Source organism: Agelaius tricolor, unplaced genomic scaffold (assembly GCF_023055355.1).
Source record: "Agelaius tricolor isolate 1412-34295 unplaced genomic scaffold, bAgeTri1.0.p SCAF_13, whole genome shotgun sequence".
Lineage (NCBI taxonomy): Eukaryota > Metazoa > Chordata > Aves > Passeriformes > Icteridae > Agelaius > Agelaius tricolor.
The window spans coordinates 18,124,350-18,146,963 of NW_027269273.1; the positions used below are offsets into that span (position 1 = coordinate 18,124,350).

At 42.7% G+C, this 22,614-nt stretch overlaps 1 protein-coding gene across 4 annotated transcripts in view; it reads right to left on the reverse strand.

Annotated features, from left to right (window-relative positions):
* PAX2 (paired box 2) overlaps positions 1 to 22,614 on the reverse strand; it is an 83,293-nt gene that overhangs the window by 38,176 nt on the left and 22,503 nt on the right. For 2 of the 4 annotated variants that reach the window (XM_071439006.1, XM_071439005.1), the window contains exons 4-5: positions 10,884 to 10,942; positions 8,707 to 8,826 (exon numbers count right to left, since the gene is read on the reverse strand). In XM_071439006.1, coding sequence (XP_071295107.1) covers positions 8,707 to 8,826; positions 10,884 to 10,942 — 179 coding nt within the window. Of the gene's footprint in view, positions 1 to 8,706; positions 8,827 to 10,856; positions 10,943 to 22,614 lie in introns of all 4 variants that reach the window. The other 2 variants (XM_071439003.1, XM_071439004.1) reach the window with 1 other exon arrangement.

The window sequence follows — 22,614 nt, forward strand, 5'->3', positions numbered from 1 at the left end:
TCACCTTGCCAAGAGCTGCCCCTGGGCTGCGCCTGGCCTAAATTTTTTTTTTTCCTCTTGCCATCTCTGCCTTATCCGGCCCTCCCACCTCCCTTCCATTCTTTCCAGAAAATTACCTTCAAAATTGATTTCCACTTTTACAAACAAATATAATGGGAACATGATGGGGGAAAAAAATCTTGGGCTGTGATGAATTAGGGCTGTCAGGTGCTACCAAGTCTCCTTTGTTTTTGTTTTACTGCCTGTTAGGTTCTTTGTTTTTCCACCAACTGGGAATAATGCCCCTGCCCACAGTCCCCATGGTCCATGGCTACCTTCACAGGATATGGCCACCACCTGATGTCATCACTGTGTTATCCCTGCTCTCCATCACTGTGAGCAAGCAGCCACTGCTAACAGGCTGTCCTGGCCCTTCACACCAGGACACAACTGATCCTGTGGAGACGCTGCATGTCCCAAACTACTGGTGATCTGGGTCCTACAGCCCAGGTACAGGTCTGTTGACTTGCCTCTGATCTTCTTCACCCTCCTCCTCCTGTTTTCCCTTGCCTTATTCAGCTGATGGACAGATCCCAGCTCTCCCTGTTCTGACAGATCAGCCTGGGTCATTGGCATGTCACCATGACCCATGTTTTGTGTCAGTGCCATGTCACCTTTATTCCATGGCAGTATTGCCCTTATGTCTCATTGCTATGTCACTTGACCCCAAACCAGTGTCTCTCACTTGTCATGGCATCCTCATCCACTGTTATACCAACAACCCTCGAAAATACCATTTGCCTGCACATTGCCAGCTATTTCTGATTCCTTTTGCAGTTGATTCTGTCACCCACTGCGCATTAACCTGGGACCCTCATGGGTTCAGACACCATGCTCCTCTGACTCCCATACTCTTTACATCCATGACAACTTATAACAGCCACCTCCATGATTGCAGGCAGAGCCAATGTAAGACTCATCTAAAGTGAACAAGAAGATCCAGAGAACCAGGCATCTAGCAAAACTGGGGAGCAGCCTTTGCACAGGTAGAATCATTGAGGAGGCAGAGACACTAGGAGGAGTTGTAGCTGCCTGACTCTTGTTGACATGTTAGCTGCAACAACCACTCCCAAGAATGAGTCAAAAAGTGGAAAAATATCTAACCACGAACTAACTACCCATAATAAGCAGTCATAAAAGCACACACTTATGGTACTCACACAAATAAATGTAAAGAAAAGCTCTATGCATAAGTAGCGTCCACAAAACATAGCAAATTAACATTAAAGACACAAGAATGCAAACTGAGACACACAGAGGTACTAATGTAGGTGCATGTCAATTAAATGTAATTTCTGAAAAAACAAATAACTTACAAAAGTATATGTACACTAACTAAATGAGAACCTGTAACTCAAAGTAATTTCCTTAAATTAACATGTACAGAATCAAATAATGTAAACAAATACAGAATATTTACATAAATAAACAGCCTTTATACAGGCAAAAACAACCAATATGTGTATATATAAATATATATATAACATACACACAAATATATAACCTCAATGCAAATACACATCTGTACAAACTATGTACAGAAGTGCACAGCACTAGCAGGCTACATATTCATATCCAGCAACCACAAAGATACATTGATACTCCAAGTATGTAACAACACATACACTCAGAATATACATACAAATATACAACATTCACATATAGTCTCAAAATGTGAATACAAATACCTCGCATTCATAAAAATACATAGCACTAATACTGAGCCATACATGCCCAGATATCCATATGATCCACAGTATCCATCCTCCTACTAGGCAATAATATACACAGCTTAACATACACATTTTCTAGGTCTCCATAGGCATGCACAAAAATACGGGTCCAACCTGCCACTCACCCCAGTACACAGGCACAGATAAGTAGAGACCAGTGATCCTAACACAGAAATACAAAAACCAAATAGGCGTGCATTCCTAGAGATACAAATACACAATCAGAGATGCACACAAATACAACTACAGCCAGACCAGTTTGTCTTCAGAGAATAGCAGCCCCTGCCAAACTAAGCAGCACTATAAGCTCTGGAAGCAGGGCATTCTGTCCAAACTGCTTTCTGTGATGTAAGCTGTTAACTCTCCCTTACCTGACTTCTTTCTGAGCAAAGTGTACTCCCCAAAATCCCAGCGTGTGTGCAGACACCTCACACAAACACATGTATCCTGTTTCTCCTGCTTACAGACTGACCTCCAGATTCCTGGTGCAGCAGCCCACATTTCTGTCAGCGCTGTGCTGCTTATTCACTGTCTTCTGCTTCATCCAGTTTCCCCCTCCTCTGTTTTCCTATACACACTCTCCCTTTTCTGACATCCTCCTGCAGTTTATTTATAGAGGTGCAGGATGAGCAGGTGCTTTTCTTATGTCCTTCCAGGGGTCTCACTAGCCAAAGACCTCCAGGAGGGAGAAGTGGGTGATCACTTGGAATAAACTCCCTCTTCAATTTATATTTTCATCTAGAATCGCAGGGAGTGTTATCTAGACTTGTGTGTATGAACACAGTGAGCCTGGTCCCCTGTGACTGCTCCTGTTTGCAGAGATACACCATTTCTGCAAGCTGCCAGCCACTGGAAACTCACCCATGCTGCATAAAACAGCAGTCCCAGAGAAAGTAGGAGAAAAACATTGTGAGAGTTTGAAAGACTCCAGAATCTGCTCAGCCCATCTGCACATCCATAAACTGCTGTGTATACACCCCACAACTCTGTGTGATGGTTGGACATAGGGTTAGCACCTGAGGCAATATAACTGCATGTGTCTCCGGTGTCATTAAGACTATTGCTGACCTGCAATAAAGCAGCCATATAGAATAACACAAACAAGTCAGCTGTGGTGACAAAAAATCACACTGTGAAACAATTCAGGCTCGCCACAGACAGTAGCGCTGTTCCATCATCACCTACAGGGGTCCAAACAGACCCTGTTGCCTTCAACAAATCTTAGGGTTTGAGGAGAACAGAAATATACCTACTATGCCCAGAAATGAACATACATCAGGCCATGACACAGTCAAGTGGAATGACTCACTCATATTCTTAGCAAACATATGCAGGCAGCATAGAAAAATGAATGAATGCATTTCCCCACAGGACAGCACTGGGCTAGACCTCTGCTCTGGTACAACTCCAGCATAAGCAAAGCATCACAATACTGCAGATGACAGCATAAGCACACTGTATGTTCTGAAATGACCCCAGCATGCTATGGAACACTAATATCACATTTCATGAAAACACACCATTCTGAACATGGTCCTGCAGTGACGTAGCTGTATTGACCTCACTGTCATGGCCAGTCTGTTTTCAACCAACACATTATATCAACTGCAGTAACAACTCTATGAATTGCAGTGACAGCACAGTAGAAACTGCACCAGTGAACCAACAATTACCATGTTGAAACACCCTTACTGTATGCCGTGATGCAAACATACCACAAAAAGCAATTCACAGCTGCTCCTGTGAAGAGTGTAATGGCCTTGAGTGCAATGGGGCAGCAGACCAAGTAGTGATACAGTTAATCTCATCATTAGCATCACAAACCCACAACCTATAGTGATAGTTACAACAGGATAACCACAACCAAACTGCCTGCAAACACATACTGTGTGCCACTGACAATGACACAGTCATCTGAAATGTCATAGCTATGTCTCTCACACAGAATTATCCCTGCTACTCTGAACACAAATGGGATCATACTTGCAGTGGCATACTCAGCTGCTGTATATCTGCTCAAAAACTTAAGACACATTACACACCTCTGCTCTGTGTTACTTTCCACTTGAAGAAAATTTTGAACCCAAGTCTTTAAAACAGTTTATGTCCTGGGGCAGTATTTTAAAAAACAACTTTCAGTAGTGGAACTGTCACAGATGTCCCTGCCTCACACTTCATCAGGAGGCATTTTTGCTTTTCCAATATGAAAATCAGATCACATCAAGGTAGGAAAAGTCCCAAGCTAAACACTGTCAAGACCCTGCTCTGCACTCAGAGTCCTCCCATTTGGAGTGAGGAAAGAGAAAACCACCTGTAATAAAAGCACTGATTTTCAGTAGAGGGTCTTGTGGCAATAACAGTCAGAAAATTACATGAGCAGCAGCAGCAAAGAGAAGGGCAGTGATGCTGCCTATCCTATAGCTCCAGGATTAACAGTGCAGATACTCCTACAGATAGTGGACAGCACCCTGTTCAGCACGGCCCAATTCCATTTGAGGAGTATTGGTGACCCATCTGCACTGATACAGTTAACACTTCTTGGAAAAGGCCACCAGATCTGTAGAAATCTTGGTGACTCTTCATTGTCCCGCTGCACTGACACAGCCCTGCATTATTAGGCATCAATGCAACTCACTCTAATCATCAAAATGACAAGTGAAGGATGGGAAGGAGGGACTTCTGCCTTCTCAGGCTTGCTCCCCCATCTCTGTTGGGGATTCCTTCACTGCAAACACCGTGAGTATTATTGCCATTTACAGTAGTGATCACTCCGTCCCCTCCTCTCCCACAAACCTAGCGCTGATATTAGCAGTGATCACACTAACAAGCCTTTGGGTTTTATTTCTACTGATACTAATAATACTGGACACATTATGTCTGCTCCCACCAATAACAGGCTGCAGATATGATCCCTGCTAATGTCGATAATACTGGGGGATATTATCTCTGCCATTGTCAGCACTGCAGATATTATTACCAGTAATGCTGTCAAATACTACAGATACTGTCAAGGACCAAGATTAATAATGCTGAGAATGTTACAGCACCAACCTCACTGGAAGTTGAATCCCAAATGAGAATTTAGGGTTAGACAGGAAGTCTGTTTGCAGCCTATTTTGGAAAGAAAGGGCCATGTCTCATAAGAATGGTTTCGTAAAAATTGCTGAAGTTTCACCCAGCTGAAGATGCAGTGTTATGCTGACAGCAGCTTGATATACTCTTTTCCTGTTATCTAATTACTTATCTATATCTATCTATCTATCTATCTATCTATCTTTCTATTTATCTGTCTTTTGCTTTCTCTGCATTTCTCCTTTTTTTCTCCTTGTACCATGCTCAAGACTACAATATGAGTGATACTAAGTTTTTGTTAGTGCCTCTGGGTCACCCCAGTTCTCATTCTTTTAGCTGTCAATTAAGGGATTATGAAAAAGCAGAAATAGTTGCATATTCTTCCCCTTTGTCCTTCTGGATATTGTACTGCTGCTTCTTAGTCTGGCAATGACCCTGCTGAACATGGTTGGCCTGCCAACACAGAGTACTGCAACACTCAAACCATAAAGAATTCATGTTTTCTGATGCAACTTGATAGTGTAAGACCCTCACTGGTCTTGAGAAAGTCATCACATGCTGCAGGGTGACCTCTGCCTTTGGAAGATGGTGGGTGTAAGTGAGGGTGGGTGTAAGGTCAGAGGGAAGTTACAGCTCCACTGGCAATGCCCACAGTGCTACACAAATGTTTAGTTAAGCGTTTTAGTCAAATTATTTTCAAAATTGCAGGAGACCAACTCTATCACAAAAGTCAGAAATTTTGCAATCACTGGTTATAAACTGAAACTAAAGTGTAATTTGGTCTTAACAAGGCAAATCCTGACCATCCGTTCTTGGCATTCACCTGAGGAAGACGTACTGAGTTTTGAGGAAAGACTCATGGCCAACAGTTCCTTGTGACTAGTAGACACTCAGAGCTGCTTCCCAGCTAGCTCTCTCTCAATGTCATACATCACCCAGGCAACCCCTGCACTTGCAACCAGTGTATTTGGTAGGTTGGGATTCCCACTCTTTCCTCTAACTCCCTGTGGGGGACACACCTGGCTGTCAGCGTCCATCTCTGAGCCCACCTCATACATCCGTCTGGCTCCTTCTGTCCAATCGGGAGTTCTGCTACATCATCTTGACACATAATTATCTCTCTTCTTCTTAATCATCTGTGCTACTGTCTAATGTAGACACCAGCTGCAGCAAGGAGGACCTGGGGGAGGGGGTGTGCTCACATAGAGGCTTCTCTGTCTTTCTCCTACCCTGTTCCCCCCAGCCATCACAGAGGTTGCTAACAAGGTTTTCAGAACTGGTGATTCAGGAACAGTTTGGTACTTCCCCTTTCTGCTGAACTGCATTCCTCACAGAGGAATCCTTGCAGCAGAGCTGGTCCAACAGAGCGGAAAGAAAGAGAGAGCAGTGCTGCTTCTTCTGCCTCCTTTAGGGAAGAACCACTCCCTAAATGCTTGGAAAGTAGATGTGCAAAGCTCACAAGGGCTTTTCAATGTGAGAATAAAACCTGAAGTTAAGAAAGAAACTGCAAAAAAGTGTTCAGAAGCTCTGGGAAATACTGAGAAGGTGTATGCATCCAGCATGAATATGAAAGAAATACTCATGTTGTATCTCTTGACAAACTTTTCCTACTCCCCATCTCAACTAGAAACAATCAGAATGTTCAGAGCTACAGAGGAGACTGCCCAGGAATGAGTGAAGATCACTGGCTTTGCAAAACTTCCCCTTGCACCCTTCTAACCTTAGGACTCAGCCCCACAAAGGGACAATATTTTTCATAATTTCTGAGGCCAGTGTGAGCCCAGATAATGCAACTCATGGTTAGAGATGTTGAGCAGCTAGCTGGAGGTCCCATGTGAGCTTTCTCTGGATCAGGAGCACGTGTCCCTGCAGCAGATATCTGGGATGGCAGGATTAAGGCTGTTATCTAAGGCAGTTGCAACCATATCATGTAACTGCCACCTAAAACTCTGAGAGCTAAAGACAAACAACATCTGCAGGATTGTCTGGTTGGAACCTTTTTGATTCCTAGTGGGATATTTGGGCACTTGGCCAACAGCAAGGAGCTGCATAGTGTCACTTGCCTAAATCAAATCTGGAATGAATTAAGGACAGACACAAAGAATAGTTCTTACTGTCAATATATCATTGTGAAGTGTCACAGTCTTAGATGGCTGCTGTGTTGTTTCTGTGTTTAATTGTACTGTTCCAAAGAAAGCTCAGGTTCTGAGGCTGGAAGTGACTGAGAGGCTGCATCTAAAGTGGGATGATCTTTCCAGGTATATCCTGCATAGTAGCTAAAGCCAGATTGAAGAGTTTAATTTCTAATGAGATGTGGAGGCACCATGTTGAGAGATGGTGATCACCACATTGGACTGTATGAGAACAGGGGTTCACAAAACCCTCAAATAACTGCCAGGAGATCTGCACCACTGTTAAAGAAATGTGTCATTCAGTTTGAAATGTCACTATTTCCTGTGTATGTAATGATGGCAAATGCTGGAAAGGTTTGCAATACTTGTCTCTTATTCCTGACATTTTTTAACTTTGAGGCATTGACTCAGTCCTTCCATTGCTACACTTTTTTCTTAGCTGGGCCCTACTGCCATCTAGCTGGGAAATGGATCTTCCTCTGGGGCCCCGATCCAATTTCCAATGACATCAGCAAAAATCTTCCCATTTGCTTTAACAGAAGCTGAAATGGGTTCTTGCACCTAGTTTTACTTTGTATAAGGGAGGAAGGAAACATGATGACTGCCTGTTGTTCTTAGGATTACTGTGTTTGTTTGGATCAAAAACTTACAGATGTGAACCTCACCAGAACCAATACTGAGAAAATTACTAGCAAAACCTCAAAATGCAGCATCTGTCTCAGGAGAGCTTTTTCTTCTCACCACATATCACAGAGAACTCTCATGTTCTCTTGCACTGCACAGCATTGGGATTACAGCACACACAGCACCCTGAGCCACCTATCCTAAGAGGTCTTTCCATGCAACAAGCAACACAACATACTGAAGTCAGAACTGAACCCAACAAACTGGTCAGTCAATATTCTTTAAAAAGTTCACCTCCTGGCCCTCAGGTTTAGAACAAATCAAATTTAAAAAGACAGATTTAAGGAAAAGTGTTTGAAAGCCACCATAAGAGCACCAAGGCCTTACCCACCCCTCCTGACTCAGTCTATTTAGACCTGAGGCTCCAGCTTTTGATTAATTTCAGGATCTTTGCCCTGAATACTTCACAGCAAGTAGGATGCAAAAGAAGAGAGCTTAATACTGTTTCATTATAGCCTTATTGAAAGGCTTAGAAACAACCTTAGGATCACAATACTCAGAAGACCTCCTGTTCTGCTTTCAGACTGTTGCAAGCATGACAGTTCTGCTGTGGTAGATGCTACTCATTGAAAACTGGGCCCTGGTGATCACCAGCTAATGTAGCTCGTAGCACATCACAGGGCAGGGACTGGTTTGCAAGGGGAATGAAAGACAACTCCCACATTGCTGGTGCTTCTCCAAGATGGCATTTAGTTTGAAATCAAGTGAGTCAGGGAAACCATGTTTACCCACAGTTCAAAGTCCGGGCACCTGCTGGCTCCTTGGGAGCTCAGTTCCAGCCGTTTCCAGCAGTGAATGAACTTGGGATCAGCTCCAGCAATGGAGACGGCTCTCTGCCTGCTGAGCAGATGTCTGGAGATGCAGCCTGTCATGAAAGGCCTCGGAAGAAGAGCATTCCAAGCCAGCAGGGCAGTGGCGGGGAACTGGTCTCTGTTGCTAAAACTGATCTAGCCCCTGGAGCAGCTGCAAACCTTGGCCTGAAATTGGAGCCTGTACATGGGGACAAAGAATATAAAAGGGAGGATGAGCTTCTCCCCTCCCCCTACCTTCATCACGTTTCCTCTTCTCGCCATTCGACCGAGGAATCCCCAGGATCCCGTTAATGGAGTAAGAGCCCACTGGATCATTGGAGGCACTGGAGACAGGAGGGGATGCTGTGCTGGGCACTGGATGAAAGGAAAAGGGAGAAAGGGCCATCAGGAGAGCAGCACAGCACTCAGGGATCCCCAGCTGAAAGCTATGCATGCCACCAGTCTAACAGGAAAGCCTGGGCACTAAGCAGATTCCTGGTCCTTCAGGCTGAAGGACTTACTCTACTGCATCCCAGCAAAGCTGCATCCCAGCTTTGCTTGTCCACTACTACACTGTAGCTTCACAGCCTTCCAATACAGGGCCATTGATAACAAGTAAGTGTATTCCATCAAGAAGCTAAATGTTGTTACATCCCAGTTCAGAGCAGGCTTTCAAGGTAATCCAATGAAATGCCGCATAGGCCACATTCTCTAGTGACTTCATAGTCCATCCATATTTTACCAGATCATTTCTTCTCAGTATTTTTTCACCAGGAGTGCACATGCTCTGTCTTAGTCAGACTAGCCTCTTACATGCCCACCTGAAAAACTTAGTGAAAAAATTACCTTCTTAGCATAGGTTAGAAGCACTTCAGTGCTAGCCTATTAAATTCAGTTCCCTACTGGAATGACTGGGTGATACATACTACCACCCAGATTAATGAAAATCTAGTGCCTTCCTTTTGTACTGACCAATATCAGTAGGCAGAATGCTCTGGCCACCTGGCTGTCCGAGATTGCTCATGAATTTCCAATATATCAAAAGTGACAAGTAATCCAAATTAGAAATGATCCCTTCATGATAATCAGGCCTTTAGAAAATAGAACAGGTAGACCTATGCATCCAGCAGGCATACCTATTGTGTCCCAGTGTGTCCCAGTAATGGAAAGAATATCCCAGTTCTCTTACAGGCCACTATTCATCATTCAGCTCATAAAGCACTGATCTGAAGCAATCAATACATCCAACAGAAGCCTTTCAGGATGGAACAGAACCTTTCAACACTCTCCAGTGTAGACCCACTTCCTAGAATATCCCAGAGCAATGAGACTTCACTAGAAGCACTCACAATCACTATCCCAGCTCAGTCATTGCGTTCCCTAGACATTGCACTGCTGTTCCAAGAAGGAATCTGCCAGCTCCATCTGTTGTGATCAGTGATTGCCAGTCCAGTGAGCAAGTCCATGTTAAAAGAGCATCCAGAAATGTTCTTCCGTATTTGCCCATTGTAATCCTGAATACAGTTTGTGTACAGGACATCTACCAGCTCTGTCTGATGCAGATGAGCATTTTCTGGTAAATCCTTGTGTAGCAGCAGATTCTCCATAACCAACAGAATCTCAGAAAGTCTTAGGCCACAAATAAGCCACTGTAATTCACAGTATCCCAGAATACTGCATGTTTTTCCTGCTCTAGTTTGTCACTAGATAAAGCTATGCTAGCAAGAGCAGACATATCCACCCCACAGCTCACAGATTAGAAAGTATCTCATCACACATCTAACACAGTACCTCTAAACAGACTAGGAGGCATTTGGTCACTGTATTACAGCCTCCATCTTCTGTTCACCTCAACAAACTAGCAAAACATCTCCCGCAGCATTCTCAGTGAAATACACCCATGGGATACCTGACTGCAGAGCTAGAACAATGAAGAATTCAGTTGTGAGGCAGCTGGAATATCTTACCCATATTTGTGTGTTACTACCATTAAAAAAATGGACCATTTCCATCAAAGGGAGAGGAGAGAAGAAAAATTGGCAGGGAGGAAAAAGAGAGTCAAAGGAAGGACAAGGGAAAAGGTGAAGACTAATGCTTAGACAGGACAGCAGTAAATAGCTCTGTATAAGGAGATGAAGGAGAGAGCATGAACATGAAATGGACATTAAGGCAGAATCACTTGGGCAAACCCCTACTTTGGGCTAGTTTCTCTGTGATTCACTTCTCTGCATTGCAACAGGGGAGACAAAGAATAGAAAACTCTGATTTTCATGGAGACTTCTTTCCCCCCACCCCTCCTCCCTTTTGCTCTGCTTAGCATCTGCTTGTCAGACTTTGTTCCCTCAACTAAGCTTCATCCCCATTTCCACTTGACCTGTCACCACCCCTCATGCTGGTCTACTTACCAATAGTATGTCCTGGTGCAGTCACACCTGTCCCACTCCCATCTGGTGTTGGGTGAAAAGGTTGCTGAACTTTGGTTCTGATGATCCTGGAAAAGAGTGAAACACATTCAGAACTCAAATGCATCTTCTCTGTGCCTTTGCAGACCCACAGTCCCAGATATCAGAAGCTGAAGGCTCGATCTGAGCTCTCAGTGCAGCAGAGTGGCTTCATTTGCTTTGTGGTCCTGATTCTACTGCTTTAATAGTCCAGCTCTCAGAGAATCATCCTATTTCTGCTCTGTCATCTTTATCCCAAACTTGGGTGTTCACTGCATAAGGATGGTGTTCAGTGAGCAAGCCAGGATCTGCTGTGTGTTAACAGCTGCATTGCCATTTATGGTCTGGTCTGTGAGCATAATAACAGTGCAGTCTTCACAGCTAATAGAGACATTGCTGAATTTACAAATGGAGTAGCTTTAATTTTGTTGTCTACCTGAAAAATACCCTTCTAACTGACTAAATGCTTTGTACTGTGGAAGGTTTGCCCATAGCCCTTGCCCTTCATAAATGAGGTGAAAGCAGACGGCATCTGTAGGGACTGGTGATGGGATATAGATCACCAGGAGAAAAAGGTCCATCAAACAGGGCAAAAATTGGTGTTTGTCAGGTGGTGAATGAGCACAGCATGGGAACTCAAAAAAGCATCACGAAGCTTATAGTGTAGCTTAGAATGACGATAAACTGAACTGTAATTGTCAGTGCTCTGTTTCTTGTTACATGAAATCTTTCACCTCTAGGTCACTGATTTAAATCCAGCTGAGGTCAGTGGTGAAAGAAAATCACTAGTACCTAGTACCTGACTGCAAGGTCCCTGACTACTGGCAGACATTGGGTATCTGTGAGTTGGGAACCGCTGTTCCACCAAGGAACTCAGTAAATAAGCCATGACCTGTGGAGGCCATGGAAACCAACTTCCTTTCTGGGATTAGAACAAGCCTCTCCTCTCTTCAGCCACTCCAGCTGGGGTGTAGGTGCAGCTTCCCTTCATCCTGAGCTTCCGGAACTCTTAGCCCTGCATTTTATTAGCTTTATTTTCTACCCAAAAATCTCTCCAGAAAGTGAAAGCAAATAGAAGATTTGTCCTGCCCACTTGAGAGCTTCCCTTAAAAATTTGTACTGAAGAATAAGTCGGCAAAACTGCAAAGAGCAAATGTGTGGCTAGTGAGTGATATGGCATGGACAGAGATAGGCAGAGACATTATGGGGGCAATTTTTTAAAACCACTACTTCTGAGGATGAAGCCTTCTTAGGAAAAGAGAACATCTCACCTCAGCACATTAGAAGACTCTGCTACAAGCTTGATGAAGCCTGACCTGTAGCTGGAGTGCCTGGGACATAGCTGGAGACAGAGAATGTCACGGCTCTAGCTGAGGATGGAGATCCAGATCCTCACTTCATATAGATCAGTGGTACCAGATGCCCTAATCTATAGTTGCTGAGACCCTATACAAAAAGTGTCTGAAGGCCTCAGGGCCAGATTCTGAGGTCTTAAAATTTGCACTAGGTGAAGACCTCATCTGAAAAATGTGCTACAGCAAATAATATAACTTTTTTTCTTCTTTTCTCTTTTTTTTTCTTTTTTCCCCTCTTGTCTCACATTCCCCCTAAAACCCCCTGAAGTGCCACTCTGGTTTTGTGAGTTTATTGATTTCCCCCAGCCCAGAGAAACAGAAAAAGGGGATGGGGTGCAGGCAAAGGGATGGAAATAGAAAGCTATAAATTATTTGTGACAGGAAAGCAATAGTGCCAGAGTGCTGAGCACAAGTCCCGTGTCACTATTAGATTCCTTTTAGCCTGATGACACTGTAAAAGAGGTTAAGTGTCTGATGGAATCGTACACCTTGGGGGCAGGGGCAGTCCAGGAGCAGAACAAGCCACAGAGAGCGGGTATATCAATTCTCCACGCCAATAATATTCCCCTCATTGATCGCAACACAAAGTTCAAAAATCTCATTATAGCTAGGCAGTCCTGGAACTTTTTTAAAATCAATAGAGTGATATAATATATGTATACTTTGTATAAATGTTTCTATCCATCCATCTATCCGTCTATCCAAAATCTGCCTGAGGGTGTCTAAGTTAACCTACACATTATACTGTGTTATGTTCTATTGTAGTGTAGCATAGTGAATGGATTAGAAGATTTCCCCTGCAGCCTTAGATGACATATTATAAAACGTCCTGTTAGCACTGAGGTGACATCAGATGGTTCCATTCATACTGAGATGTGACATCAGATTTACCATTTGTACTGGGAGATGGCACCAGACAGCTCAGCTTCTACTGAGGGGAACCATAAGATGAGTCTAATTATACTGAGATGGCAGATCAGGCTGTGCTGAATCATGCTGCATGAAAATTGCAAAGTTTCAAAAACCCATTTAGAGTAAAAACAGCCTGTGAAACGCTGCAGGTATAAAATGCCTGTCCATAATATTCCAAAACTCAGGCAGGGGATGAAGAGGAAGGTTCAATTTCCTTTCCCATTCAGTTCGAGGTCTCTTGGCTGAGAACACCAGTTAGTGCCAGTTGTGACTGTGTTTACTGAGATGTGTCCATTAGGAACTGGAATGAGACTCACCAGCTCATTGCACCAAGTAGCTGTCAGCTGGTAATGATTTTCGGTCACTACCAAGCAGGGCCAGATTTCTGCTAGTGACCCAGAGGTGAAAGGCTCTGTTCAGAAACATCCCATTCCTAAGAATGAAACCGGTCTTATGTCAAAAGAAAGTGTCCGGAAACTGTCAGCAGAGGAGAGTAGTTCTGGTCGTGCTGCCTCCAGTGGCTTGGGTCAAATAATTTTTGGCATCAAATGCACAGTGAACCTAATGAGGTATCTGGTAGAATGTATTTTCTATGGCTAAAAGAAGAGGCAGGTCTTGAAAAGACTCTCCCCATCAGTGTTCCTTTGCCCTAAAGTCATGACTCAACTCCAGTGTTTTAAGGAAAGGCGAAATTTCAGGATTCTAATGCTCAGTACAGAACACGGCACTGCATCCCCCCGGGTTGATTCACTTAGGGACAGTGGTAAACAGCAGAATAGCTAGGCAGCACTACTGCTGCTTTGAGAGGCTTCAAGTGAGTCTGTCCTACAAAAGACCACCTAATGAAACAGCAGATGAAAGATGAACAGAGCTGACCTAGCCCCGTAGCAACAAATGCAGCATAATAATGCTGTCTTTAAACTTCAGTGTTGCTGAAAGCTTCTCACCCTTACTAGGGATTGAAATACGCACTAAGCCAGCTCTGCTGCCTCAAATCTAGGATTTCTGGATTACTGCTGTGTAAGAGGTCACAAAACCTCGATCACCTCTTGCTGTCTTTGATGGGTTGTTCTTGCCTTCAGGCACTGGAGAAAGAGAAGTCTTGCAGATTACATCCTCAGCCCTTCCCAAAAGCAGAAGGGACACAAGTCCTGACACATCAGTTAGCAGTGCTGATTTCTTGAGATAAATGCCAATATTTTCAAACATCTTTTTCCAAGAGAAATTGACCCTTTGGACTAAATTCATCCCTGCTCTAATTCCATCACAATCAGTGACTCCAATAACAGCCTTTGTATTTAATTAAGAACAGAAACTGGTACTTACTGTAAATTCCCATTTTTCATTTTCTGGTGGGAGATTTTTGTACAAGTTGACTACTTTGAGTTTTGGATAATATAAACAGATTTAATACATTGCCTTCTGAAGTTCCAGCAACAGGACATTTATAGATCTTTGATTGCAGTAAAGCAACTGAACTTCATTTCACAATCTGAATTTAATATGCAATATTATGTTAAGTGATGGCATATAATGTCATTACAGTAAATAGTATCATACTATGAATTATACATCCATCCTGGAATTCATGAGTTGCTATAGTTGGCTTGTAGTAACTCCTTCTAGACTTAATATTACATACAGCACCAGCTGAAAACAACAGCTGATTTCCAAATGCCTTTGACTTTTTTAAATGCTCAACATTAGATCATGAATTTCCAATGTTTGATTTCTATTTCATTATTTTTGTCAGTTTTAATGGAATTCCTTCTCCTGATTCTGAATACGGATGGACAGACAAAAATCTTCTAGTATTACAATTGTAACAAGCTCTAATCAAGAGATGTAACAAAAAATATTAGATGTTAAAATTAGCTGAGCCAGAGTGCTTTCTGAGAAGAACTTTCACTCCTTGTAAATAAGCAAGTAGAAAATCATTTCTTAACTTGTGGAGAAATTAGTCACTAAAAGAACATAGAAAAGATGGCAGAAAACTCACCTTGCTTCTCTGACATTTCTATCCAAACTCTCTAAAAGCCTAACATACTTGGTGGTTTCTCCTCTCTTACTATGGCTGGCAGAGTGTTTTGACAGTATCTCAAATAAAAGAACCATACTAGGGCTGATCAGAGGGAGATAAGGTAGGACTGAATAATCTGGAGTCACAATCTTAATCCTGGAAGAACAGAGTGAAGTTGAACTGAAGGAAAGGTGTCCTGCTGCCTCAAGAAGACCCTGACAGGTTTCAGAAAACATTGCTATCCTCACTCTGATCAGATTCCATTGCCGTGGATTATTTTTGAGGGTGGAAGGACACACTCAGCAGAGCACCAAACTCCTTGTAATTGTTTTGGAGTATTCATATTTTAAATGCTCCATATTAGAAGCACATTACAAGACCCCAGGGTGTGCATTACTGGGCAATTAAAGCGGTTCTTGGAAGGCTAACATTGCGAAGCTTCAGCCTTTTCTCTGCGCTGTGTCCAGGGGAGGCTGTGATGGCCAAGGCACACACACCCTGCTGTGCCGCGCTGCTTAATTAGTGCTGGGCTGCACCGCCGAGCGGGGCTGTGCCGGCGCCGGCACAAGGCAGCCTGCGGGGCACACGGGTAGGGCTGAGCGAGACAGAGCCTCCTCTGCATCAGATGGCTTCCTGCAAAAGGGCTTGTGACCATCCCGCTGATGCTGGCAAAGAGGGACAACATGGGATGAGAAGAGGCAGCTTTGGGGTCTTTGGTGAAAGCCCCCATGGAGCCAACAGTATCCCACCTGCAGATTGGTGCTGCAGAGGCATAAAGAGCTCTGAATGTGGCTTTGCTTCAAACAGGAGGCAGTCTTATATTTCTGGGCATAGGTTAAAACGCAGCTGAATTCATGGTTGAGCAAAAGAAGAGGGGAGGGGAAATCTTGTTTGCCCAAAGTTCAAAACGGAAAGCAAGCTTTGTACTATGGTGAGGAAAAACAGCCAAGGGATTTGGGGGTGAAGGAAGGGAAATAGAAAAGTCTGATAGTTAGAGCCTAATCCGATTTAGGGAAGGGCTTCAGTTCTTGCTCTGTCATAGACCTCTCTCATCAAGAGTTTGGACAAATGGCATTTCTCTCTGTGCTCTGTTTCCTGCCTGAAGTGTGAAGATAGGAGCATTGCCGTGCCACCTGGGGCACAGTGAGGACAGCTGGAAGGAGGAGTGAAGGGCTCAGACTCTCTAATAAACAGGGGCCAAGTAAGTGCTTCAGCGAGCTGTAGCACGGTATTGGCTTCATTTTCCTGCTTGAAGCAGAAGTGACATGTACCCTGCTGACAGTGGCTCTATGTGAAGGGAAATGGGCAAAGGCAACAGGAATTGTGTTTCAGCTGCACAGACTTTGGTGGTGGTGTTTGCATTTGGAACAGCAGATGTAATTGGGAAAATCAGAGCTGCAGTTGCTACATAAAAGCCAACCAATAATTTCTCATAGGAAGTAGGGTGGGAGCAGTAGAAGCTACTGCTCTCAAAATCTACTGCAACACTTAGAACCTTCAGAAAAACAGCTGACATTGGCAGGAGCAGCTTCATCGCTAGCTGGCCTGGGGCTCTGGCACTCCCTGCCAAAACAACAGAATGCCTTCAAACCCTGCCACATTCAGGGGCCACAAGCAATATTCACACATTCAAACTTGCTTTTATCATGAAAATTGCATTTCTTTCTCCCTACCTTTTGGAAAAGGAGAGAGAAAATGAGTGATCATGTACTGTGTGAGCATATAAGCACAAGTATGATAGATTAATTAGATTGATTAGATTGATGGTCCTAAAAGGTACATGAAGAGGGATTATCTGTTTTCTCAAAGCTTCCAAATAGATGAGAGGTCAAAAAGGAGATGCCTTACATATTTCAAAAGACAATCCCAGCCCTCTCTGAGGAGAATTGACTCTGTATGTGCTGTTAATCTGTGTGAGTCCATCAATTTCACTGGGGCTAGACTGACATCATGCCTGCAGACATGGGGAGAAAAGTGTCACTTTGTTCCAGGTTAGCCTGCTCACTACGAACAAGAGAGAAAGCCCAATCCTGCCCATTTCTCTCACTGCATTTCTTGACTGCACTCTAAGACACACAATTCACAGCATCAGTTTTACTATCTGAAGGGCTTAGAGTGGAGCTAGGATTTTTTTGTTGTTTTAAATCAGTGACCCATGATGACACCATATGGTTTTATTTCATTTAATTTGAGCAGAGCATTAACGTTCAGCTTCTAGCAGATCTCTACCCATTCCACTTCTGCTGTGCTACATGGTACAAGTGCAGACATAAGGAAGAGGGGTAGAAAGAAGATGTCTGCCTTCTGAGCATAGATGTGCCAGGCAGGAGGCTGGCCTGCCACCTCATTCTGCTGAGCAGTAGTATGCAACTTCATGGCCCTGGCACTGACGGTTGACAGAGGTCAGCCCCATGAGGATAGATTGCCTAGCCTGACCCCCTGGAATGAATTGCTGCATGAGGCTGTAAGAACCATTTGCCCACCTGGGAAACAGGTGTACTTGAATATTTGCTGTGCTATGCAAAGCTGTGGCTACAGAGCTATCAGGACCCAGGCTGGCTGGCTTAAAGGTGGCTAAAGCATGTCTACAAGAGCTGCACTCAAGTAGTGACTACAGGATAGAAATGTCCTCAGGCAGGTGTTTCTTCTTTCATTTTACTCAGTTCATGTCTGGAAGGCTTTCTTCGAGAAATTCATTAAAATTCCAAACATTTAGAAGGTATCATACAGGTACCAAAATATTGTAAGTAAACTTGATCCTGGGTTTTTGACCCAGGTTTTAAAAAACCTGGTTTTAAGGTGAATTAAGGAAATCTTAAATGACAAAAAGAGTACTACTGGTCTTGGATGTAGAAACACAGGCATAGGAGGAACCACCTGGGTCATCAAGTCCAAATTTTAATACCATAGGCCACCATGGAGCAGACATTCAACTCAGAGCATCCATCAAAGTATCCATTAAAGCAGATACAGATCTACCTTTCCCCCTCAACAAATTCATAATCTCTGCAACAGAAGACAAAAAGCTGTAGAACTAACAAGTCACAGGAAGAGAACAGGAGAAAAGCATCACTAGTAGCTAAAATCCCTTTCACTAGCAAGACATTTCTGCTATGAAAAGGCCCAGAAATTTTTGACCTCTTAGGAATTAAGAATTGTTTTCTGATTACACCTACACTGCAATGATGTGTAGTTCAGAGTGCTAACTCTGCAGTTCAGAGTGTGATTTTCTGTCACCTCTAGCCTGGCCGGCTTGAGTGCTGCCAGCAGTGCTGCTGCAGCAGCATGGAGCTGGCATAGGGCACAGCCCCAGGAGCTGCCAGCACACGGTGAGTGCCACGCGGCGCGCGCTGGAGCTGGCAGAGCAGCGGCCGTGCCAGCGGGTGAGTTAAGAAGACCTACAGAAACACACGGGCTTGCCAAGGTTAAATATCTTAATCTGGAGTATGGGAACTTTTAATTGAAAGCTTTGCTTTGAGCCCGTTTCCAGTTATTAAAATTCAGGAGTCTGTGCTGAATTCCTTGTGGACATTCATTTTGATTAACAGAAGACATGTGTGTACTAGGAAGGGAGTCTTGAACTGGGAGGAATCAGATAAATGTAGATAACATTCTCAGCCCTCTTGCAAGTTATGCCATAGCTGGTATTTTGTGTAAAGCCTCAGATCTTGAAGATAAACAATTAGTTCAGCTTTCATTTAATACCAAGGTATTTCTGGCTTTCATAACTGCAAGGACCAGGTGGAAGTGGGACCTGGCTGACTCCCAAGGGGCCAGAACTGGAGGCAAAGGAAAAAAAAAATCTTATTTACAGCCTTGGGAATTTTATGCCAGTCTCTTCATTATGGAGGGTACTGACTCAGGACTTTTTAACTTTTGGTTTTGGCAGCATTGTGTATTAGCTGTGTATTATCTCTGTATCCTGCAGAGTGCTGCACTGCAGTGCATGCTTGCATGTGTTGGATAAGTAAATGTTTCCCTTTACAGGGATGTACTTTTGTTTGCCTCCCTTACACTCCTCTGAACTAGGGAAAATTTTCACAGTTACTGTTAGAAGATTTTTGCCAAAATAAATTTTAAAAAAATGGTGCTGAGAATGTGTTTTTTAAATCTAATGTTCTTTTAACCCCAGCTTGTAAAGAAATCAACAAAATTGTAAGAAAAATATAAGTATTATTAGAGAGGAAAAATTTTGGGGTTTCCCTTTAAAATTATCTTTTTCAGATGAATTGTTGACTATGTTAAAATAAAAATAATATGTTTTGATTTTATTGAAAAAGTAGGTTCCAACAACTCTGAAATGTAGAATTTTAATAAAGTTCTGATTCAAAAACCCATAAAAAATATTCACAGAGAACCCGAATCTTTCCCTTCCTGTTCTAGTCCTTGTTGTTCTTGGTGTCATTTATTCCTTGCTTCATCATGTCACCCAAAGCAGTTAAGCACAAGTGAGCACTTCAGGGTGTGGATGCTACATAGACTCCCAGCATCAAGTTGGTGCCTGTCTCTGTACAAGATTGTCTAATTTTCATATTTATAGGACAAAGTCAGTTTTATATTGTGAAAAGATAAATCTGTAACCAGTCTGTTTGGCTCATATAAGTCACTCTCAGGTCAAGTGTTTAGAGATACAAGCTGTATGTTTATGTGTCCATATTGTGTTGGCAAATGCATTAGCGTTTGTTTCTGGGTATGTTTTAATTCCCCACACAGCCAGAATACCTGTTTACCTATAGATCTGCATTTATAACTGTGCCTACATGGAGTTAGACATTTGGGTCACATATTAAATATTCAGGTTCCATGAAGAATTGATAAATATTTTTCAACCATTTCAAGTTTTAACAGAGTTTTATGGGAAAATATTTAGATGTGTGGCTAGAAACCATCATCAGATATTTATATGGATGTTTTTGTACAGCACATACTTATTAAAAATTATATGTCACAATCACCTAGCACTAGTCTTTAACAAGGCTCTAATATCTATGATGTAATAGCTAACATATCTGAATACTGATCAATAATTTATGTGGAACCTTGCTGTATTATAAGGCCCATACCTGTGTGTACATTTGCATAATTGTGTAAGTTTGTGAAGGCAGAACTGCTCTATTCTCAAAAAAACATATCTGGCTTCCATCTGATATACTGCAGAACTGTGGGTTTCTGTGAGCCTTCACCAACCTATTATATCCATCCTTTTCTGTTACAGTTGCAGTGGTTGGGGGAGTACCCTGTGCCTCTGGGTCCCCTTTTTCTGGCTCCTGCATAAGTACAGTCCCTGTCCATAGGAGCTAGCAGATTAAGGGTTTATCTACATAAGGCTCTGCAAAATAATTTGAATTAACTGAATATGTGAAATTAAAGTGGTCTAGTTAAACTGCATTACACCTCTGATTCCCTTGTTTAGAATTAAGGCAGCTTTAATTTAGTTTAGCTTAATTCACTTTGGAAATGAAGTGAACTTAATTCAATTTAGGACACTCAAATTTTGAATGAGCACCTGAACAATGTTTTAATGCTTTTAACCAATGTAGTTGCAAAGTTAACTCAGATTAATTTTCCTGTTTGCCCCTGTGTAAACAAGCCTGTTTGCTATTCCCTCTCAATGAAACCATCTCAGCTGAGACTCCTCCAACGACTCCGAATTGACAACCAACCTCCCAAGAGAAGCAGTTTAAATGATGCTCCCACAAGCACAAGTGTTTCCTTATCCCTACATCCCCATGCAGACAACTTTTCTCCCAGTGAGCTTTAGTGATCTCTAAGACTGATTTGTCTAGAGCTTGACTTGCTGAACCGGGCACTAGCTGGGGTAAATACAGAAGAGATGCAGCAGTTGTTCAGCACTATCTGAAGACCTGAGTTATCAATATTGAATTATTCAAAGTTTGCAGTTTAGGATTTTGCAGTGGAATACAATATTGCAAATTATGATATATTATTTCTGCAAATCATGATATCCTAGAGAATTTTAGTGATTTTATTCAGTTTCATTATTTCAAAACATGGTCCCCTTAATCTGAATTAAGTACTTGTTCACCTAATGAATCAGAATGCCTCCAGCTGTAAATCAACATGTATTCAATTTTTTTAAATCTAACTTCAGTTCAACAAGATCAGATGCAATCAAGATTTATAGGCAGCGGAATATAGAGGGACATAGGCAAGGGGATTTAAAAAACTATACTCCCTTTACTTTTTTTCTTGAATGTTTTGTAGTCTAAGAATACAGGAGATAGCATGAGGTCAACCAAAGATGCTATCATGTAATTTTTAAAAGGCAGTTGCAAAATCAATTATGAACAAAATAACCTTAGAAGTAAGACAGAAGCATATTTTAATGCAGGAATATTATTATTTTTAGAGCATCATTATGGAAATTTCAAAATTTTCATTACCTTCCTTAATTTTAAAACACACTCTGTATTTGGTCAAAAGATACCTTAGGAAGGAAATTCTGTCAAATATCTTTATCACAATGCAAAAAAGCCCTTGAAAAAATTGCCTTTTGGAAAATGTCCTCTCAGAAAGCAGCTGAGCTAAGATTTTGCTTAAAATCAACCAGACCAAAAAAAACCCCCAAAAAACTCCCAAAGAAATCAAAGAAAGCCACTTAAATGTCCCCAGCCATCCAGTGCTCTTTGATTAGATGGTTAGGCAATATTTTGTGTGCTGGTTTTTATGGAGTTATTGCTTATGAATAGTGTTATTTGATGGCTACAGCAGTCTCGGATCTTTGAGTGGTAGAAGATTAGCATGGTTTCACTGAAACAGCCACAGTATAATGCAATAAGGAGACAGTCCTATATATTAATATGCTTGTGCAGAATGCACTTCAGTGTATGTGAGCATCCATTTATGTGCAGCTAGCTGACAGGATGCCCCTATGAGTAAAACCTGGGCTTGCAGAAACAGTGACTTTCAGAGTGGCTGTGCTGCTCTGTGGGGTTATGCTGCTGCACCAGTGTGTGTATGTGTGTGTTTGTGGGTTTGTACACACGGGCCACTGCAGGTCTGTTGGTCTGTCTGTCTGTCTGCAGGTGTGCTCCCACTTCTGTGTGTGTGATCTGGCTGCACTGCTTTCTGAACGTCAATGAGCTTAGTAAAAGCATGTATGTATTTGTATCTCTGTATGCATCTATCTGCGTATGGATGGGCTTGTATGGTGTCTGCAGATCCATTTCTTTGTGTGGTTTGTGTGTCCCTCCTGTGAGATGGGGGCCTTCTTGAGGCCTGATCTCAGTCAATGTGAGCACTTTCATTCTCATAAAAGGCGCCATCATTCAACTGCAAAAACGCAAACTGGGCACCAGGACACCTGGGTCCCTGTTGATGAGCTCTGTGAGTGAGCAGTCTTTTAATTTGCTCTGTGCCTCAGTTTCCCCTCCCAGCCCTTTTTTAAACTCAGGCTGTGGAAACACACTCCTTG